The 14,396-nt window shown below is 41.4% G+C and overlaps 2 protein-coding genes across 5 annotated transcripts in view; one reads left to right on the top strand and one right to left on the bottom strand.

Moving 5' to 3' along the window:
• Positions 1-5,121, top strand: part of STK24 (serine/threonine kinase 24) — a 48,001-nt gene extending 42,880 nt beyond the window's left edge. The window contains exons 7-11 of the mRNA XM_088523342.1: positions 312-457; positions 735-858; positions 1,803-1,871; positions 3,573-3,709; positions 5,023-5,121. Of these exons, the coding sequence (XP_088379468.1) occupies positions 312-457; positions 735-858; positions 1,803-1,871; positions 3,573-3,709; positions 5,023-5,059 (513 nt within the window). The 3' untranslated portion in view covers positions 5,060-5,121. The remainder of the gene's footprint in view (positions 1-311; positions 458-734; positions 859-1,802; positions 1,872-3,572; positions 3,710-5,022) is intronic.
• Positions 5,122-11,958: 6,837 nt separating this feature from the next.
• The window catches only part of FARP1 (FERM, ARH/RhoGEF and pleckstrin domain protein 1), a 191,814-nt gene continuing 189,376 nt past the window's right edge, over positions 11,959-14,396 (bottom strand). For all 4 annotated transcript variants that reach the window (XM_088523313.1, XM_088523314.1, XM_088523315.1 and 1 more), the window contains exons 26-27: positions 13,611-13,762; positions 11,959-12,244 (exon numbers count right to left, since the gene is read on the bottom strand). In XM_088523313.1, coding sequence (XP_088379439.1) covers positions 12,163-12,244; positions 13,611-13,762 — 234 coding nt within the window. In that variant the 3' untranslated portion in view covers positions 11,959-12,162. The remainder of the gene's footprint in view (positions 12,245-13,610; positions 13,763-14,396) is intronic.

Genomic DNA, 14,396 nt, shown 5'->3' with positions numbered 1-14,396 from the left:
CAGAAGCTGTAGTTCAGTTGAGTTCAGCTGATCATCAAAGGAAACTAATATGCTGTTTTAACACTTTTGCAAAGCTTATATTTTAGTCTCTGTGTAGAAAATGTACCTTTCAGCTTTCCTTCTATGATGGAAGATAGTCATTAGCATCTTAACCTTTTTGTAGATAGTTGGATGTGTTTTAAGATGCACAGTGTCAAAGCCAAATCTGTGACAGTAGTACTTTGTTTGCTTTAATCATCTCTTTATAGTGATACAACCAGGAGTCATTTTAACACTTTCAAATGCATTTTTAAAAAATCCTTTCTTTTAAGAGACCGACTGCAAAAGAGCTCTTAAAACACAAATTCATTTTACGAAACGCCAAGAAAACCTCCTACTTGACGGAGCTTATCGACAGGCACAAGAGGTGGAAGTCTGAGCAAAGTCACGATGACTCCAGCTCCGACGACTCGGATCCGTATGTACTTCTTCTAGCACATCTCTTGTTCCACCTACTTGCGTTGCTGTTGAGCTACTGCTTTTCAGGTAGACAAGTAGCCTTGGTTGAACTAAGGAAACGCTAATTTCGAGGCTGCAACACATCTCCTGTGAAACTTAGTCACTGATAATAATTCGTCTTTATGTTCAGTCTACGTATTGAAATATATTGAAAATAAGCTGTGGGTGCTCTTTTCTTTCTTTCTTTCTTTCTTTCTTCCTTTTTTTTTTTTTTTTTTTTTTTGTAAACCCCTAAGTGAGCCAGATGGCCAGGCTTCAGGAGGGAGCGATTCTGGAGACTGGATCTTTACAATCAGAGAAAAGGATCCCAAGCATCTAGAGAATGGAGCAGCCCAGGCTTTGAAACTGCAAAGAAATAAGGTAGTTGAAGTGTTTATTAAGCAAAGAGATAATTCTTGCTTTAGTATTTTAGTGGGGTCATGAATCTTATTTCGTATATCACTTTAAAAGCATTTAAACTGTGAAAGTTTTTTGAACTTTTGCTAAACTGTATGTCTCACCATTGTCCTACTCCAAAGTTTTTGTGTTCTGGGTAAGTATTTCAGTCTCAAAATTTAAGTAGACATTTTTTTTTTATTTGTGAAATGCATGCATGCCACTTGGACGCAGTCCTGTGCCATGTGCTCTAGGTGACCCTGCGTGTGCAGAGGGGTTGGACTAGATGATCTCTAGAGGTCCCTTCCAACCTTAAGCATTCTATGGTTCTGTGCTGTTGCCAGGACAGTGGGAGAAGGCTATGTTGTGGTTTTTATTAGTTAATTTTGCACTGGGCCTTTAGGGAGCGCATGTGTTACTCTTCTTTTAGAGAAGAAGACTGCAAGGTATCAAAGAAAATGTGCTTGAGCCCCCCCCCCCCCCAAAAAAGTGGGAGATTATTTAGCTGGGGTGGGTAGGGGAAAGATACTTAGTTGTTTCTTCAGCAGATGTTCTGCGACCCTTGTGTTGGGGCTGGTGGAGCTACCCTTGTTGGGGAAGGTCTTGATGTGTGTTTTGATCAGAACTGAGAGTGGGTAAGAAAAGTTTTGTAGCATTGTGGGAGGTGCCTAGGAAATTTCAGCATCTGCATGGTTGGAAGTGTGCCAAGGAATTTAGGAGGATTGCATGCTGAAGCCTCGAACATTAAGGCAGGTTTTGGGTCAGCTTGTTGCAAACGTTTTACATTATTTATCTATCTATATGTATTAAACACATTTTTCATAAAGTATAGTTTGTTTGAACTATGTTTTCCCTGTAATTAGAAACAGAATGCAGTGAAGACAATTTTATCGAGAATAAAACTGATTGGATTTTTTTTTTTCTTAAAGGAAAAGGATATCCTAAAGAGGCCTCTGTCTCAGTGCCTTTCTACAGTTATATCCCCTTTGTTTGCAGAGGTAAGTTGTTGCATTAAGGCTAATTAATTCTAGAATTTATGTCTCAAAAAAAAAGAAAAAACCCTAAAATAAGTCGGCCAAGGTTTCTTCAACCCATCTGAAACTTGATGTGTTACTCCTCTAGCTGCACCCTTTTCTTTCATGCATTTCTCTTGAAATCTGGGGTTTGCCTCTAATGATGGTTATGCGTGGTAGTGACATGCATCAATCATGCTAGCCTAAAGCAATGCATATGAAAAATAAAGGAGTGTAAATGTTTGGATTGAAATAATATTTTTAATGTTATTTTGTCCTTTTACTTGTCATTTTATTGTTACAAATCTCTTAAGTTCTTCATTTCTTCACAAACATGTGACTGCAGACTTGCCCAACAAAAAAATTTCTAATTTCCATTTTGAAAACTTTATTGTATACCCATTCTGAATTTTTTACTGTTTTATGCTTACTTTTCCAAATACATTATTGAAGTCTATTGAAGAAAAAGTCACATGAAAGAGAAAACAGACATTTATGAAGCTGTGATTGTTTTAAAATGTTGATAGAATTCTATTTAAGAAACAAAAATTCCCCTTTCACCCTAGCTTTGGTGTTGAGGATTTTTATTTAAATAATGCTTTCAATCATTTTAACTCTTACAGAAATAAAGCTAGAGCAATTTTGTTCTAGTAAAAGGATGTTGTCCTAATTTCATCCTGATGAATGAAGCCCTGCTTCAAAGTATTTCCATCAGTTTTGCCTGCTGCTCCATAAACATACTGAGTGCAGTAAAGCAGTTAAACATATTTAAAGGTTAAACTCTCTGTATGAGGTTATTCAAATTCTGTATATTAAGTGGGCCTTTCATTCTGTGTGAAATGGAGAAACATTTGAAATGCGGATTTTGATGTTTTCCATTGCAGTTAGTGTGTTATGACTTGCTTGTCTCCCTTTCAGAAAATCCCTTCCATCCCAAATGCTTTTCTGGTGGCTCTCCATCCCCTTTGGTTTCCCTTGCCCGCATCACGCATGTTACAGGTTATGTACCCACTGGCTTTCCCAGTGCACTCTGTGTTTTTATCCTTTTATTTTTGCCGGTCTTTTCTTCCATGCTCTCTATCACATGTCTTCTGGAGATACTTCTGCGTTCTTCCTTCTCATGGCATCGCTCACTAGGCACCATCTTAGGCTTTGTTTTTCTTGCTTCCCATTCTTACTTTTTATTGTTGCTTGCCGTCCCCAGTGGGTGTACGGTGCCCCTAGTACTGCTGCAGCAGCATGAACATTTTTCATTGCAGTCCTCATGAAGATTGTCATTTACTTCCATCTTCACAGTACCTAGCTAGAGCAGAGGCTACAGAAATTCTTAGGCACTTGCTTGTTAAAACCTTCCTTCTGTGGGAGAGGAGTCTGAGACTGGTGCCCGCTGTTTGGTTCAGACCTGAGACTCCCCTTCTGTGCCACTTCTGATGGAACACTTGTAGCACTGAAAGGAGGAGTAAGTGACTGAAAGCTTGTAAAGCTGAGTGATGTCTTGCTGACTACTGCAAAGACTGACCCGGGGGGGAAAAAAGTCTTCAAGATGTGAGGGTGTGACAGAAGTCAAGTTCTGACATTGCCAACACTAGCAGGCACTTTGTAGCAAGATTTTACATTATATCGTTTATGAAAATGTTTATGAATATCTCAGTAATGTATCTCTGTGTGTTTCTTTTTTTCTTTTAGTTGAAAGAGAAAAGTGAGGTGTGTGGTGGCAACTTAGATTCCATAGAAGAATTGCGAAAGGCTATTTATTTAGCTGAAGAGGCTTGTCCAGGCATTACAGATAGCATGGTGTCACACCTGGTGCAGAGGCTTCAGAGGTGATCAATCTATTTCACTGAGCCTTAAAGAAAACTGAAAAATTTATTTATTTATTTTTTATTTGGCCAGTGTTATACTGAAAGAATTAGTTTCTACTTAGAGGAGAAAGATTTTGTTTGCAGTTTTGGGGGGGGGGGCTCAAGCACATTTTCTTTGATACCTTGCAGTCTTCTTCTCTAAAAGAAGAGTAACTTAAACTTAAACTTCACTTAACTCTCACTTAAACTTCTCCCTGATGAAGGAGAAAACCTCCTTCATCAATAGTGTCTACCCATCTTTATTGCTCAGTGCTTGGAGGGGTGGTGGGAAAAAAGGGTGCCTGTTAATGGTGATTGCTAGTGCTTGGGAACAGCAGGCATCACTACCATCTTCTAAGTTACCCAGTCTATAGCTTTGCTGCTGTCATTAAATAATAGCAGTTGTGGTGTCTGGAAGCCTCCACATACTCCTTGCAGAATAGAGCAACATCCCTTCTTTCTTTCTAATGTATCTAGATTTTTTTGCTTTTTTATATTTGGCTAATTAAGTTGACCGTGGCTATGTACTTGCTACCAGCAATTATTAATGACTTATAAAAGCAAATCCCATTCTGGAATGGACAGTTATGTTGTCTGGTGGTGTGAATCTGAGTGCTGCTGAAAGGTTGATACAGATGTATATATACAAACACACACATATACTATGCCATACATCCATATGTATGTTTTTTAGGTTTTGTGTATGTTAAATTTATTTGCAGTTAATTTTCCTTAGATGGACATTCCTCTCAAGTGGGAGTGCAATGGAGTTGCAATGTCACCATTTCCTCATATTTCAAGATACCTCTAATATTGTTGAATTTACTCAAATCTGTATTAAAATTACAGTCTTCTAGGACAACTTTTACAAATGTGGTCTGTCATCCTACTAAATTATTGTATTCACTTGCAATAGTCTCTCCTTTTGATTGGTAAAATATAGTCAATGACTTTCTGATTACATTTTTCTACCATGATTTTATTCCTCTTGTAGTCATTTGAAACGTGCTCCTCCCCTTCCCCTTTGTATGAATATATTAATTGGGACTCTCAAAAGATCTAGCCCAATAAGCTGTGTGAATCCATTCACCTTCTAATTCTGATCTCTGGTATTTTACAAAGCTTTTTTGAAAGATTAATAGGCTTAAAAAGCATGCTTCTCTTTTTACACAATTATTAAAAATCTGTTTAGACCAGGAAATGCATCACAGTGTAATGGAATGACCTCTCGTTTCTGCTTGTTGTATGACCGTGTTCTGGAGGTGACATAACTAACCATTTTATCTCCTCTCCAGGTATTCCCTACCTGGAGGAAGCACTTCATCCTACTGAAGCAGCCGCTCTGACTTAGATCCTAAGACAACGGAGATCCCCTGGTGTCTGCACTGAAAAAGTCCCCCGATGTTGTTCTGCCCCTGGGTCACTGGGATGTTCGTGGGTGGAAGGACATTTCCCCGTGTGCAAGAGCAAAAACGGGATCTCAGATGGAAGAAGTCTTTTTCAGCTCCTTGAGTAGATATAGCTGTGGTTTTTTTATTTTTATTTTCTTTTTTTTTTTAAGAAAAAGAAAAAGGTAATGCACATATTCCAGGGAGGTGTCTTTTTGTAAAATCTCAAATGTATATTTAGGTTTGTGCTAGGGAAACAGAAGGTATTGAGAAACCTCAGGTATCTTGCTTTAAGAATTCCGCTGGGGGCTGGAGTCTGTTCTGCTGGAGTTGTGTACAGATCTGTATATAATGTCTTTTTTAACGGAAAGCCTTTCAACGTGCATAAGGAATCACTGTGTACAAAATGGTCAAGTGCTTCTGTAGATACTGTTAGTGGGGTAAATATTTGACAGGCCATAACTGAGTATTGCCTTGCGTTTATTACATGTAAATTTTGAATTATGTGAGAAGTGAATTTGGGTTTGATTTTTGTATATGAAGAATTTGCCATTGAGAGAGAGAGAGATAATCCTGTATTATGGAACCTTCTGTTTGTACCTCAGCAAATAGACAATTTGCTTCTGTTCCTCCAATATTCCTTCTTTTTTATCTGTATTCTGAGTGGGAATTTCTCATTATGGCAAACTTTTGTTGTTTTAAATTTAACACATCTTGTCTCCCAGCTTTAGATTGATATGATCGTTTCTCCAAAAGAATGAGCGCTCTCACGTGGTTGTTTTAAATTGTGCCAATGCAAAATCTCAGCCATGTGCATTGCTCTGTTTTGGCAGTAGATCTTTGTGAAGCCTGCAGTGAAATTCAGACACTGTCTTTTTTTTTTTTTTTCCGCCTAACCGTATTTGAATGTTCACACACACCAATTTTTACTACCAGCAGTTATTCTGAAGTATATCCTGAAGCTGCTGGTTTTGAGAAAATGGCAAATGTTTCTTCATTTTGCCTGTTTCTTTAGCATTAAATTGAATTACTTGCAAAGTAATAGAAAAATGATCCGTATAGTCCGTGTTTGGTCCTGCCATCTCAGTCTATGCAGCTGTTTACTGGGAGAGAGAGAATTTAGGCAGAAGGATGGTGGAGCTGAGCCCGTGTGTTGTGTTCTGTGCCCTGCAGCTTGTCCCCTCAGAGAAGCTGCTTTGGGAATTGAGGCTGAAATTTCCAGTGTTCCTGTGGCTGCATCTGGAGAGCTGAACAAGGCTTTAAATTCCTCGGAAATGGTGACATCCGGACCTGCCCAGCTGGCGCGGTGGTGCCTTTTCACAGTGTTGCTCTGGAGGTTGATTCGGGTTGTTTCACCAAGGCCATATTCAGGTGCCTGTCCTTGTGGTGGCCAAGCAGGAGCGGTTTTGCCTTGTTTTAGTGAAGAAATTTTTGGTTCTGTGGTTTTGTGACAGTGAGGTATCTTTTTTAAAGAATGAAAATTAGGAAATGAATTTGGAAACGTAGGAGTTAAAGTAAGTACGGGCATATCTACATAGTCTTGTGCACGAAGACCCAAGTTCTCTGAACACCGCTCAGTCAGGTATGTGCGTGTTAAGAGCCTTAATTATTAAATTAATTATTCATGCAAGCATTATAATAATGTAATTTTAATGATGCAATTATTATTAATTTAATAATTAACAGCGCAGAAGGGCCCTGTTTTGCTAGCAGAGCTACGAAACTTCTGCCCAGGTTGAACCTGGGTAGAGGTGCACCGTCCTGCAGGCATTGCCTTTGGCTTCTAACAGCCTTCCTTCATGGCTAAGGGAATTTAAAGGAAATGTGAGCGATGCATTTACTGAGCATTGGCTTCTTGTTCTTGATTAATAATATCTTAACAGGCAGGTTTTTATATGCTTTTAAAACGTGACAGACAGGTCTGCCCTCAGGGAAGCAAGTTCAGCTCTGCTCATGGGAGCCTGTGCACGTGAATACAGTGCAGTGGCAGTTGCCAGATGTCAGCGTTAGCATTCAGCGAGGGTGAGCTCCTACAGCACAGGGAGGTAAACAGGTGTGTGTGCATTTAACCTACAGGTGGCTGTGGAACTGGGAATTCAGGATTTTCCCCAGCAGAAAATGATGTGAAGTTCTAAGGCACGCTGCTCATGAACAATCATTCAAAATATAAAATGTATTGTCTTTTTTTTTTTTTTTCTTTTGGTTTGTATTGTAGGTGTGTTCCGGGAGTGTCTGTGGGGAAGGCACTTCTCCATTTGAGTGGATGATTGTAACAGAGTTTGCTGGGTGGATGTGTCCCATGGTTTAGGAGCTCAGAGGGAGTAAAACCTGCTGCAGGGCCAATGGCTGAAAGGCTGAGGATGTTGAGAAAAAGACAAAATCTCATTTATGGTAGAGATGTGTATTTTTATATGTAACATATAGATTATTTAAGTATAGATTATCTTAAAGTAATATTCACTGAAAAAGAGTGCTGTTTCTTGAATGTAAAATTACAATCATTTGCTATTGAAAAGTATTGATGCTTTAGAAATAAGATCTATATTGGTAACAGAAAAGCAGCTTCATTGGGAAGAAGCATGTCAGTTTCTGAAGGAAAAATAAGTGTTTTGATATTTTTAAGAGGTTGTCTCATGCTGAAATATTGCTGTTGAAATGTTGCACTGAGGGTTTTTCTGTGCAGGTAATTTAGCCTCACTCAGTCTTGAATATACTAAGTGACACGTTATCCCTCCTTATGCAAACATTTGAGTTGGTGGAACTGCTTACTGGCCAGGGAGTTGAAGATTAAGCAGTGAATAAACTCACTTTCTGTTTCAAGAAGGAAAACAAACAACAAAACCAGTCACTTGAGCTGAAGGCTTGCTTTTTGTATTGAGAGACGTGTACTCTATTTTTTTAACTTAATTTTCCTTGCAGTTGCACTTTAGTAGTGGATGGCCAGTTCAGCGCAGCCTGCGGCATGGCCGTGGGCGCCGGGCGCCGCTGCTGAAGGAGCAGAGCAGCTAATTGTGAGTGCCCGGGATCCCGGGGCCGCCTGTGGGGCCGTGGAAGGAGGGAAGCAGTTGCTGGGGAGGATGCCAGGGCCATCGGGGTGAGCGACCCCCGGGGCGGCGGGAGGAGGCAAGGGGAGGGGATGCCCCCGGCCGCAGAGCCAGGGCTCCCGTCCCCGCGTGTCCACACAGCGCGCGCGCCCGGCTGCGCTCTCGACGCGGCTCCGAATGTCTGCGCCAGCTCGCACTCTTATGTGGCTTTTTTTTTTTTTTTTTTTTTTTTTTAGACATAGGGTACTGTTTGTAACGGTTTTGCATTTTAGCCTTCCTTTTAAGAAAACATGTGTTTGCCTTCAGAAATGTCACCCCAGGGAAATACCACAAGTGTTAATAAGCACAGATGTAACGCAAGGATCAGAACAATCATCAATTATTTTTGTAATTCGCCAGGAGGAGCTTAACGTATAGCACAAATCTGCAGGCTTGCTCTGTGTGACTGCGTTGCAGGAGTGCTGGGGGCTGCCCTGAGCACACGCAATGGGTGAATGCAGGGGTGGCAGAGGACAGCCCGCGCGTGGCCCTTGTGTTCTGTAACATTGCTGCCTGTTCATAAACTTGTACTGAAGTTCTACTTTTGTCACTCTACACCAACGTAATAAACTCCGTGTAAACTACATGACCTAGAAATAAAGAAGGAAAAGTCAAATGAAATGTTGCCATCTGTGTGATCAGTGAGAAGAGCTGCTGGCAGAAGGGACCCCTGAAGGGATCGTGCCGGTGGGTGTCTCGGTCTGTTAGGGTCCGTCTGTCTGCAATGCCCACGTTCATACTAGAGAAAACTCTCACTCTGACCAGGGCAGCAGTGTCTCAGCAGAGAACGTTGAGGTTATTTTCTCCTGCTGTGTATCAGTTTGTCCCAGAAAGAAAACGTTCCGGTTTCTCAATGGCAGTTACTACAAACTGCTCTGCGATTCCTCCTCTGCCAGCCCCGTGAAACATCTGTATGTTGAAGCCAGCAGTAATGAGTCGTGGTAATACCCAGAAAACCAAATCCCTCGAAGTGACCAGGTTTCCCTCCAATGCTGGAACAGAGCGTGGTGCAGCCTGACCTGTGCAGCTGGGAATGATAAAAGTGGCTGGGCCCCTCCAGCTAGGTGATGTTACCAAGTGACTCGGAGCTACGTGTGCGAATAAAACTTGCAATGTACTAGAAAGCTCTAAGACAGGACTGGAAAGAGACTGATACCATTATTTTAATTTTGGGTAAACCAAACTAAACCAAAAACTAGGACCAAAAAAGGTTCTAGGGTCAGTAAGGCTGTTTAATAACAATAATTTTAAAAAGTTCCCACTACTAAAGAAGGAAAGAATCTTATTTTAAGCGTCTTAAAAAGGACAAAAAAATCTGAGCAAAGAATCAGAGAGCTACCATAAAGTTACATCAAACTGTCAAACTGTCTGTGCTGTCAAACTAGGTCTGTGCTGGCCTGGTAGAAAGAACAACACCTTGATCTTGGCCCCAGACTACAGAAAAACCGCTTTCCAAGCTCACTGTATGTGGAAACAAAACATACCTGGAAAAGCTGTTATCTGGTCCAAGGAATGTAAATTCAAATAAAAGCACTCAGAGGTAATGAAGACTGTATCCCACAAGCTCCAGCAATCTAAAATATTGCTGGATAAATAAAATAAAAATTTCATATTTTAGCTGAATTACATATCCCTCAATATTCTTTCTTTGAGGAATTTATATGATCGCTGTTACAGTTCCACCCTGTAAATGGTAGCAGTAGGGATCTAGCTGTAGTTTGCATGCAGGCATTTAAAAAGCAAAGGCTTTTGTGATCAAACATAATACATATCTATGTGTTGTCCATTTTTCCCTGAGCTCCAACAGAGCCAACTCTTCCCACATGTAAAATGCCTCTGCAGAAACCAGCAGTTGTCTCGTTTCCCCTGCCTTCCCTCAAAACTGTGCTCATAAGTCAATGGTAGCTTTGGGTTCCCCTATTGCATTGATGCTGCAAATGGTGATTGTGAGCTTGAGTGCCTGTTTTACAGATCAGTGGTGATTCTTCTGCGCATTAACGATGCCCTTACTGCAGTTGGTAATAGCCCCAGTCGCTAGCCTTGTTTCCCCAGGCTGTTTCTGAGTTGCTGTTGATCTAAGCTGAGTTATCTTCACTCCAGAGCTCACAGCTGCATCCCTGCTGCCTGGTGCATCACAGCAGTGGTAAAAATCTCCAAGGAAAAGAGCAACTCCAAATTTTACTTCCCTGGGGATTCGTAGATTTACACAAAGCAGAAGGAAGCAAGCCACAATGCTTGTTTGGGTCCCCGTCGGCTGCGGGGATCCGTATTTCCCAGGATAAAGAGCCCATCCTATCCCTGGCAGTGACAGTCTGCACACACAAACGTATGCGCGGCCCTGAGAAACTTCCCAGCTCCAACCCTGGTACTGCCGGGAGCCCGAATTCCCCTGAGCTTTTCAGGGAGGAGGAGGGGAGGGAAGGGACAAAAAGAAAGCTCTGCTGCCGGGAACCAGCCGCACGTGTGAGAGTATTGTGAGGTATTTTATTCCCTTTTGTTGTGAGCAAAGATAGAAGCCATTTTATACATTGCATAAGGGTAAGCAATTAACAAATCAGATAGATACTACACAAAATAAAATTGGAGCGGGGGGAATTGTCTCAGTTTTGTCTCCCTAGCACTGTTTCCTCAAAGGCCCTCAAGGGTGACAGAGGCGTTTCTAGCATGTTCAGCCTTTGCTAAAGGAGGTTTTACATCATCATCGTGGCGAAGTCTTTCTTAACACTAAGGAAAAGTGTCTTATCGTGGTAGACCTACTGTTGACAATCTTCTGAGGGGGTCAACAGCTTATCCAAAAACTGGTGTTGGACAAAACCACAGGCAGGGACACGAAACAGGTGTTTCCACTGATGACTAGAGCTGTAGCTGTCTGACTACTGAGCACCAGGGGAGAAGGAAACTCAAATTCCAACAACAAAACCAAAGCGGCACGAGGACGTGTAGGCAGGATGAGAACTTGGCGGTTGAGCAGTACCATCACTTTATAGTGCTGGAGTCCACACCAGTTACCAGAACACTCCACAAATCAATCACGAAGCGCTGCAGTTCGTGTAGCATACAGGGTTTCTTTCAAGTTTGTAAAACAAACAGCAGAACGTCACCACAGCCTTTAATTTCTCCTTGTACATACCATTCACAGTACATTAACAGCCCGAATAATATTGCACTGGATCATTAAAAAAAAAAAAAAGTTTCATCTCGCAAGTAGTACTCACTTTTCAAAGCCAACAGATGAACAATTTGGTCAACTTGCACCAAAAAATGGTTAGATAAGAATCCTAGAGTTTATTTATACCACATGTATATGTAACCCTAAAGGGAAATGAGATTGAGCTGTAAACTGTTTTTCGTTAAAGATAGAAAATTAGCAATTCCTCATTGATTAAATGTAGAAAGACTGGAAAAAAAAGAAATCTGAAAGTTATCTCATTCCTGTTAGACTGTATATATAATTATATTCTATACTGTGGAAGTCCATCTACATTTAAAAATCCAGCAGTCTACAGATTAACATGGTAAAAAAAATAATATATTTTTATGAAAAGAGAAGAAATAATGTTTGCCTCACAGGAGAAAGTTCTCAGGTTGTGACTCTGTTGAGTTTTTTAGGTGCAATCTTTGAGGCAACAAAACGTCTTTTGGCATTTGGCACTCTAATAAGGACAATATTTTAATACTGGCACAAGCTAAAAACAGCACAGAATGACAAAATACAAGACTTGAAACTAACGGCAGCCACTGGGATGCTGATAAGCTATTTTGACCATATGGAAAAACCTAAACAGTTTTGCTGAGGGAGTCGTGAAGGTTTCTGCAAAACCATACTTTGTTGCTGCTTTTTTTTTTCCTTTTTCTTTTTTAAAACAAACGTTAGGTTTTACTAAAGTTGGAGGGAGAAAAGAGTTTAAAATGTCCTCTAGAAAACGGGCAGCGTTGGGCGATGCCCACGGCGCCTGTGTCGCTGTCAATAGGCGTGAGGCTCCCTGTGGCTCAGGGCACGGGTGCGTGAGGCAGAGCTGGTGGCACTTCGGATCACTTCCATCCATCTGCGACAGGAGAGACCACAGCAAAATTAGGATCCGTGGCTATGGAAAGCTTTCTGGAAAGATTCCTCTTTCAAGCGGTACAAAAATTTTATTTTCAGCGCTGCAAGACGATCTTCACTACTGTTTTATGCCCAAGTCCCTCCTGAGGTGAGAGGCTCTAGCACCAACTGACCACTGACTACACCAGTGAACGGGAGGTTCCGAGAAGAACCGGGACCCAAAATGCCTGAACTCAGTAGCAGTTTTACTTGTTCTGCAAGTACCAAGTCTCTTTTTTCAGATAGACCAAAGGATAATCTGGAGATCTTCCAAACCCGCCTGGATGCCACCCTGTGCCACGTGCTCTGGGTGTCCCTGCTGGAGCAGGGGGGTTGGACTAGGTGATCTCTAGAGGTGCCTTCCAACCTCAACCATTCTGTGATTCTGTGACAAGCAGTGGGCAACCACTCTGAATTGTAATCCCTGCAATGTGATTTAGCTGTGATTACCATTTGCTTTTACAGAACTGAAGGAGAACTTTTGAATTTTTCCAATTCTACCTAATTATTTAATTACCTCTCCTCCACCATTTTCCTTATTGTGGAAAGTCTGTCACGACTTTACAAAAGCTTTCTTTAGTATGAGAGGCCATTATTTTTTGTCATGTTAATGCTATATACACATATATATGTATATATATGGTTTTATGGTGTATATATATATATATTTATATATATATATATATATATATTTATATATATATATATAAAACCTTAATGCCTGGTATGAACAAGCTCCAACTTGTCTGGGGCAAGGAGAAGTAATTCCTATTTCTTGGCTCTTCATATATTTGGAATTCAGTGGGTTATGTAGAAAGGCTGAAGTGTCAGAAAGACATAGAAAGAACAGCAGCTGCTATGGAAAAACTAGGAGATTCTTTCAGCGTGGATTTCACTAGATAAGTAAAATATCTTAGTATTTTTACAAGATCCCCAGTTGTATTAGAGGAAATGAACTTGTTCCATACAGCTACTGAAATGTTTTCCAGTCTGATTATGTATCAAATCCTAGGAAGTGCTGCGTCAAGCCCCCTGTACTGCCAGCTTGGTCAGTTTTCAGCTGATAATTCCTGCCTGTAAGGAATCACTGCTCTGCTGCAGTGACTGTATTACAGCTGCTGGGGTTATCAAAACAACCCACTTGCTTCTGGCATCATAAGGTGTAAAATTTCTTTTAAAAATTTAAAGGACTCTTTCTCTAGCTGTGCCAAACTACTTGCCTGTATTATTGAAGCAATTTAATGAACTGCCAACGACAGCATCTACCAACCTTGCCTGAAAAAAATCCAGGAATTAAAATAAAAAGATCTCACAGAAAACTGGCTTACCTTTCAAATGTGTATTCACTTTCAGCCCTGAAATAGTACACGTGGGATTTGAAATGCAGCTTGAACACGTAATCTTTGTGAATGTTTTCAGATTCGGAAGGAATGGTAAGTGAATATCCCAGCAAAGGAAGGCTGGCTAAAGGATGATTGTCCTGAAAATAAATGGTGAAAAACGCTATGAGTTCAAACGCCCTCAAGGACAGACAGCAGTGAAGTAAAGTGGGAGACAGCTACAGCTCCACCCCATTTAAGGCTGCTCTTGCTGTTTCCAAGTTTGCGTGGGAAACCATCACAGGCTTTACTTTATAGTAGCAATGGGATGCTCAGTGTTCTTAAACAGCTTGCCCAGCTGCCGGCTTCCTTCTCATCCACTGCAGGCTGATCCTGCCAGCGGTTCCTGATCAGAAGGGAGTCTGGAATCCTTGGCTTTCCCGCTGACAACCCACGTGGCTCCGCTTGGCACGCGCCGAGCGCCATGCGCGTCCCTCCCCGCTCGCAGGCGGCGCTCGCACCGCTCTGGCTGACACAGCACGGAGGCACAAATCAAAAAGGGGCTTCAGCCCCTTGGCACAGAATAGCCTACAAGGCACTTGATTCTCCTGTCAGTGCAGAAACTCCAGCACTAAGGAGTCCCACAGTAAGGAAAGCACAACCTGGCAATGGGACTGCCTTGGGCTTACAAAATGCAAAAGCCCAGCAGACCCTGGACAGGAAAAAGAAACCGCTTCCCTGGGATGATGTTTCTTCAGATTAAGTACTCACAAGTAACCGTTTTTGTTGGACCTC

The sequence above is a fragment of the Tinamus guttatus genome, unplaced genomic scaffold, assembly GCF_059628265.1.
Source record: "Tinamus guttatus ecotype Peru unplaced genomic scaffold, ASM5962826v1 Tinamus_guttatus_pri_ptg000180l, whole genome shotgun sequence".
Lineage (NCBI taxonomy): Eukaryota > Metazoa > Chordata > Aves > Tinamiformes > Tinamidae > Tinamus > Tinamus guttatus.
Note: the sequence above shows the minus strand (reverse complement) of the source record. Positions and strands in the feature narration are given on the sequence as shown.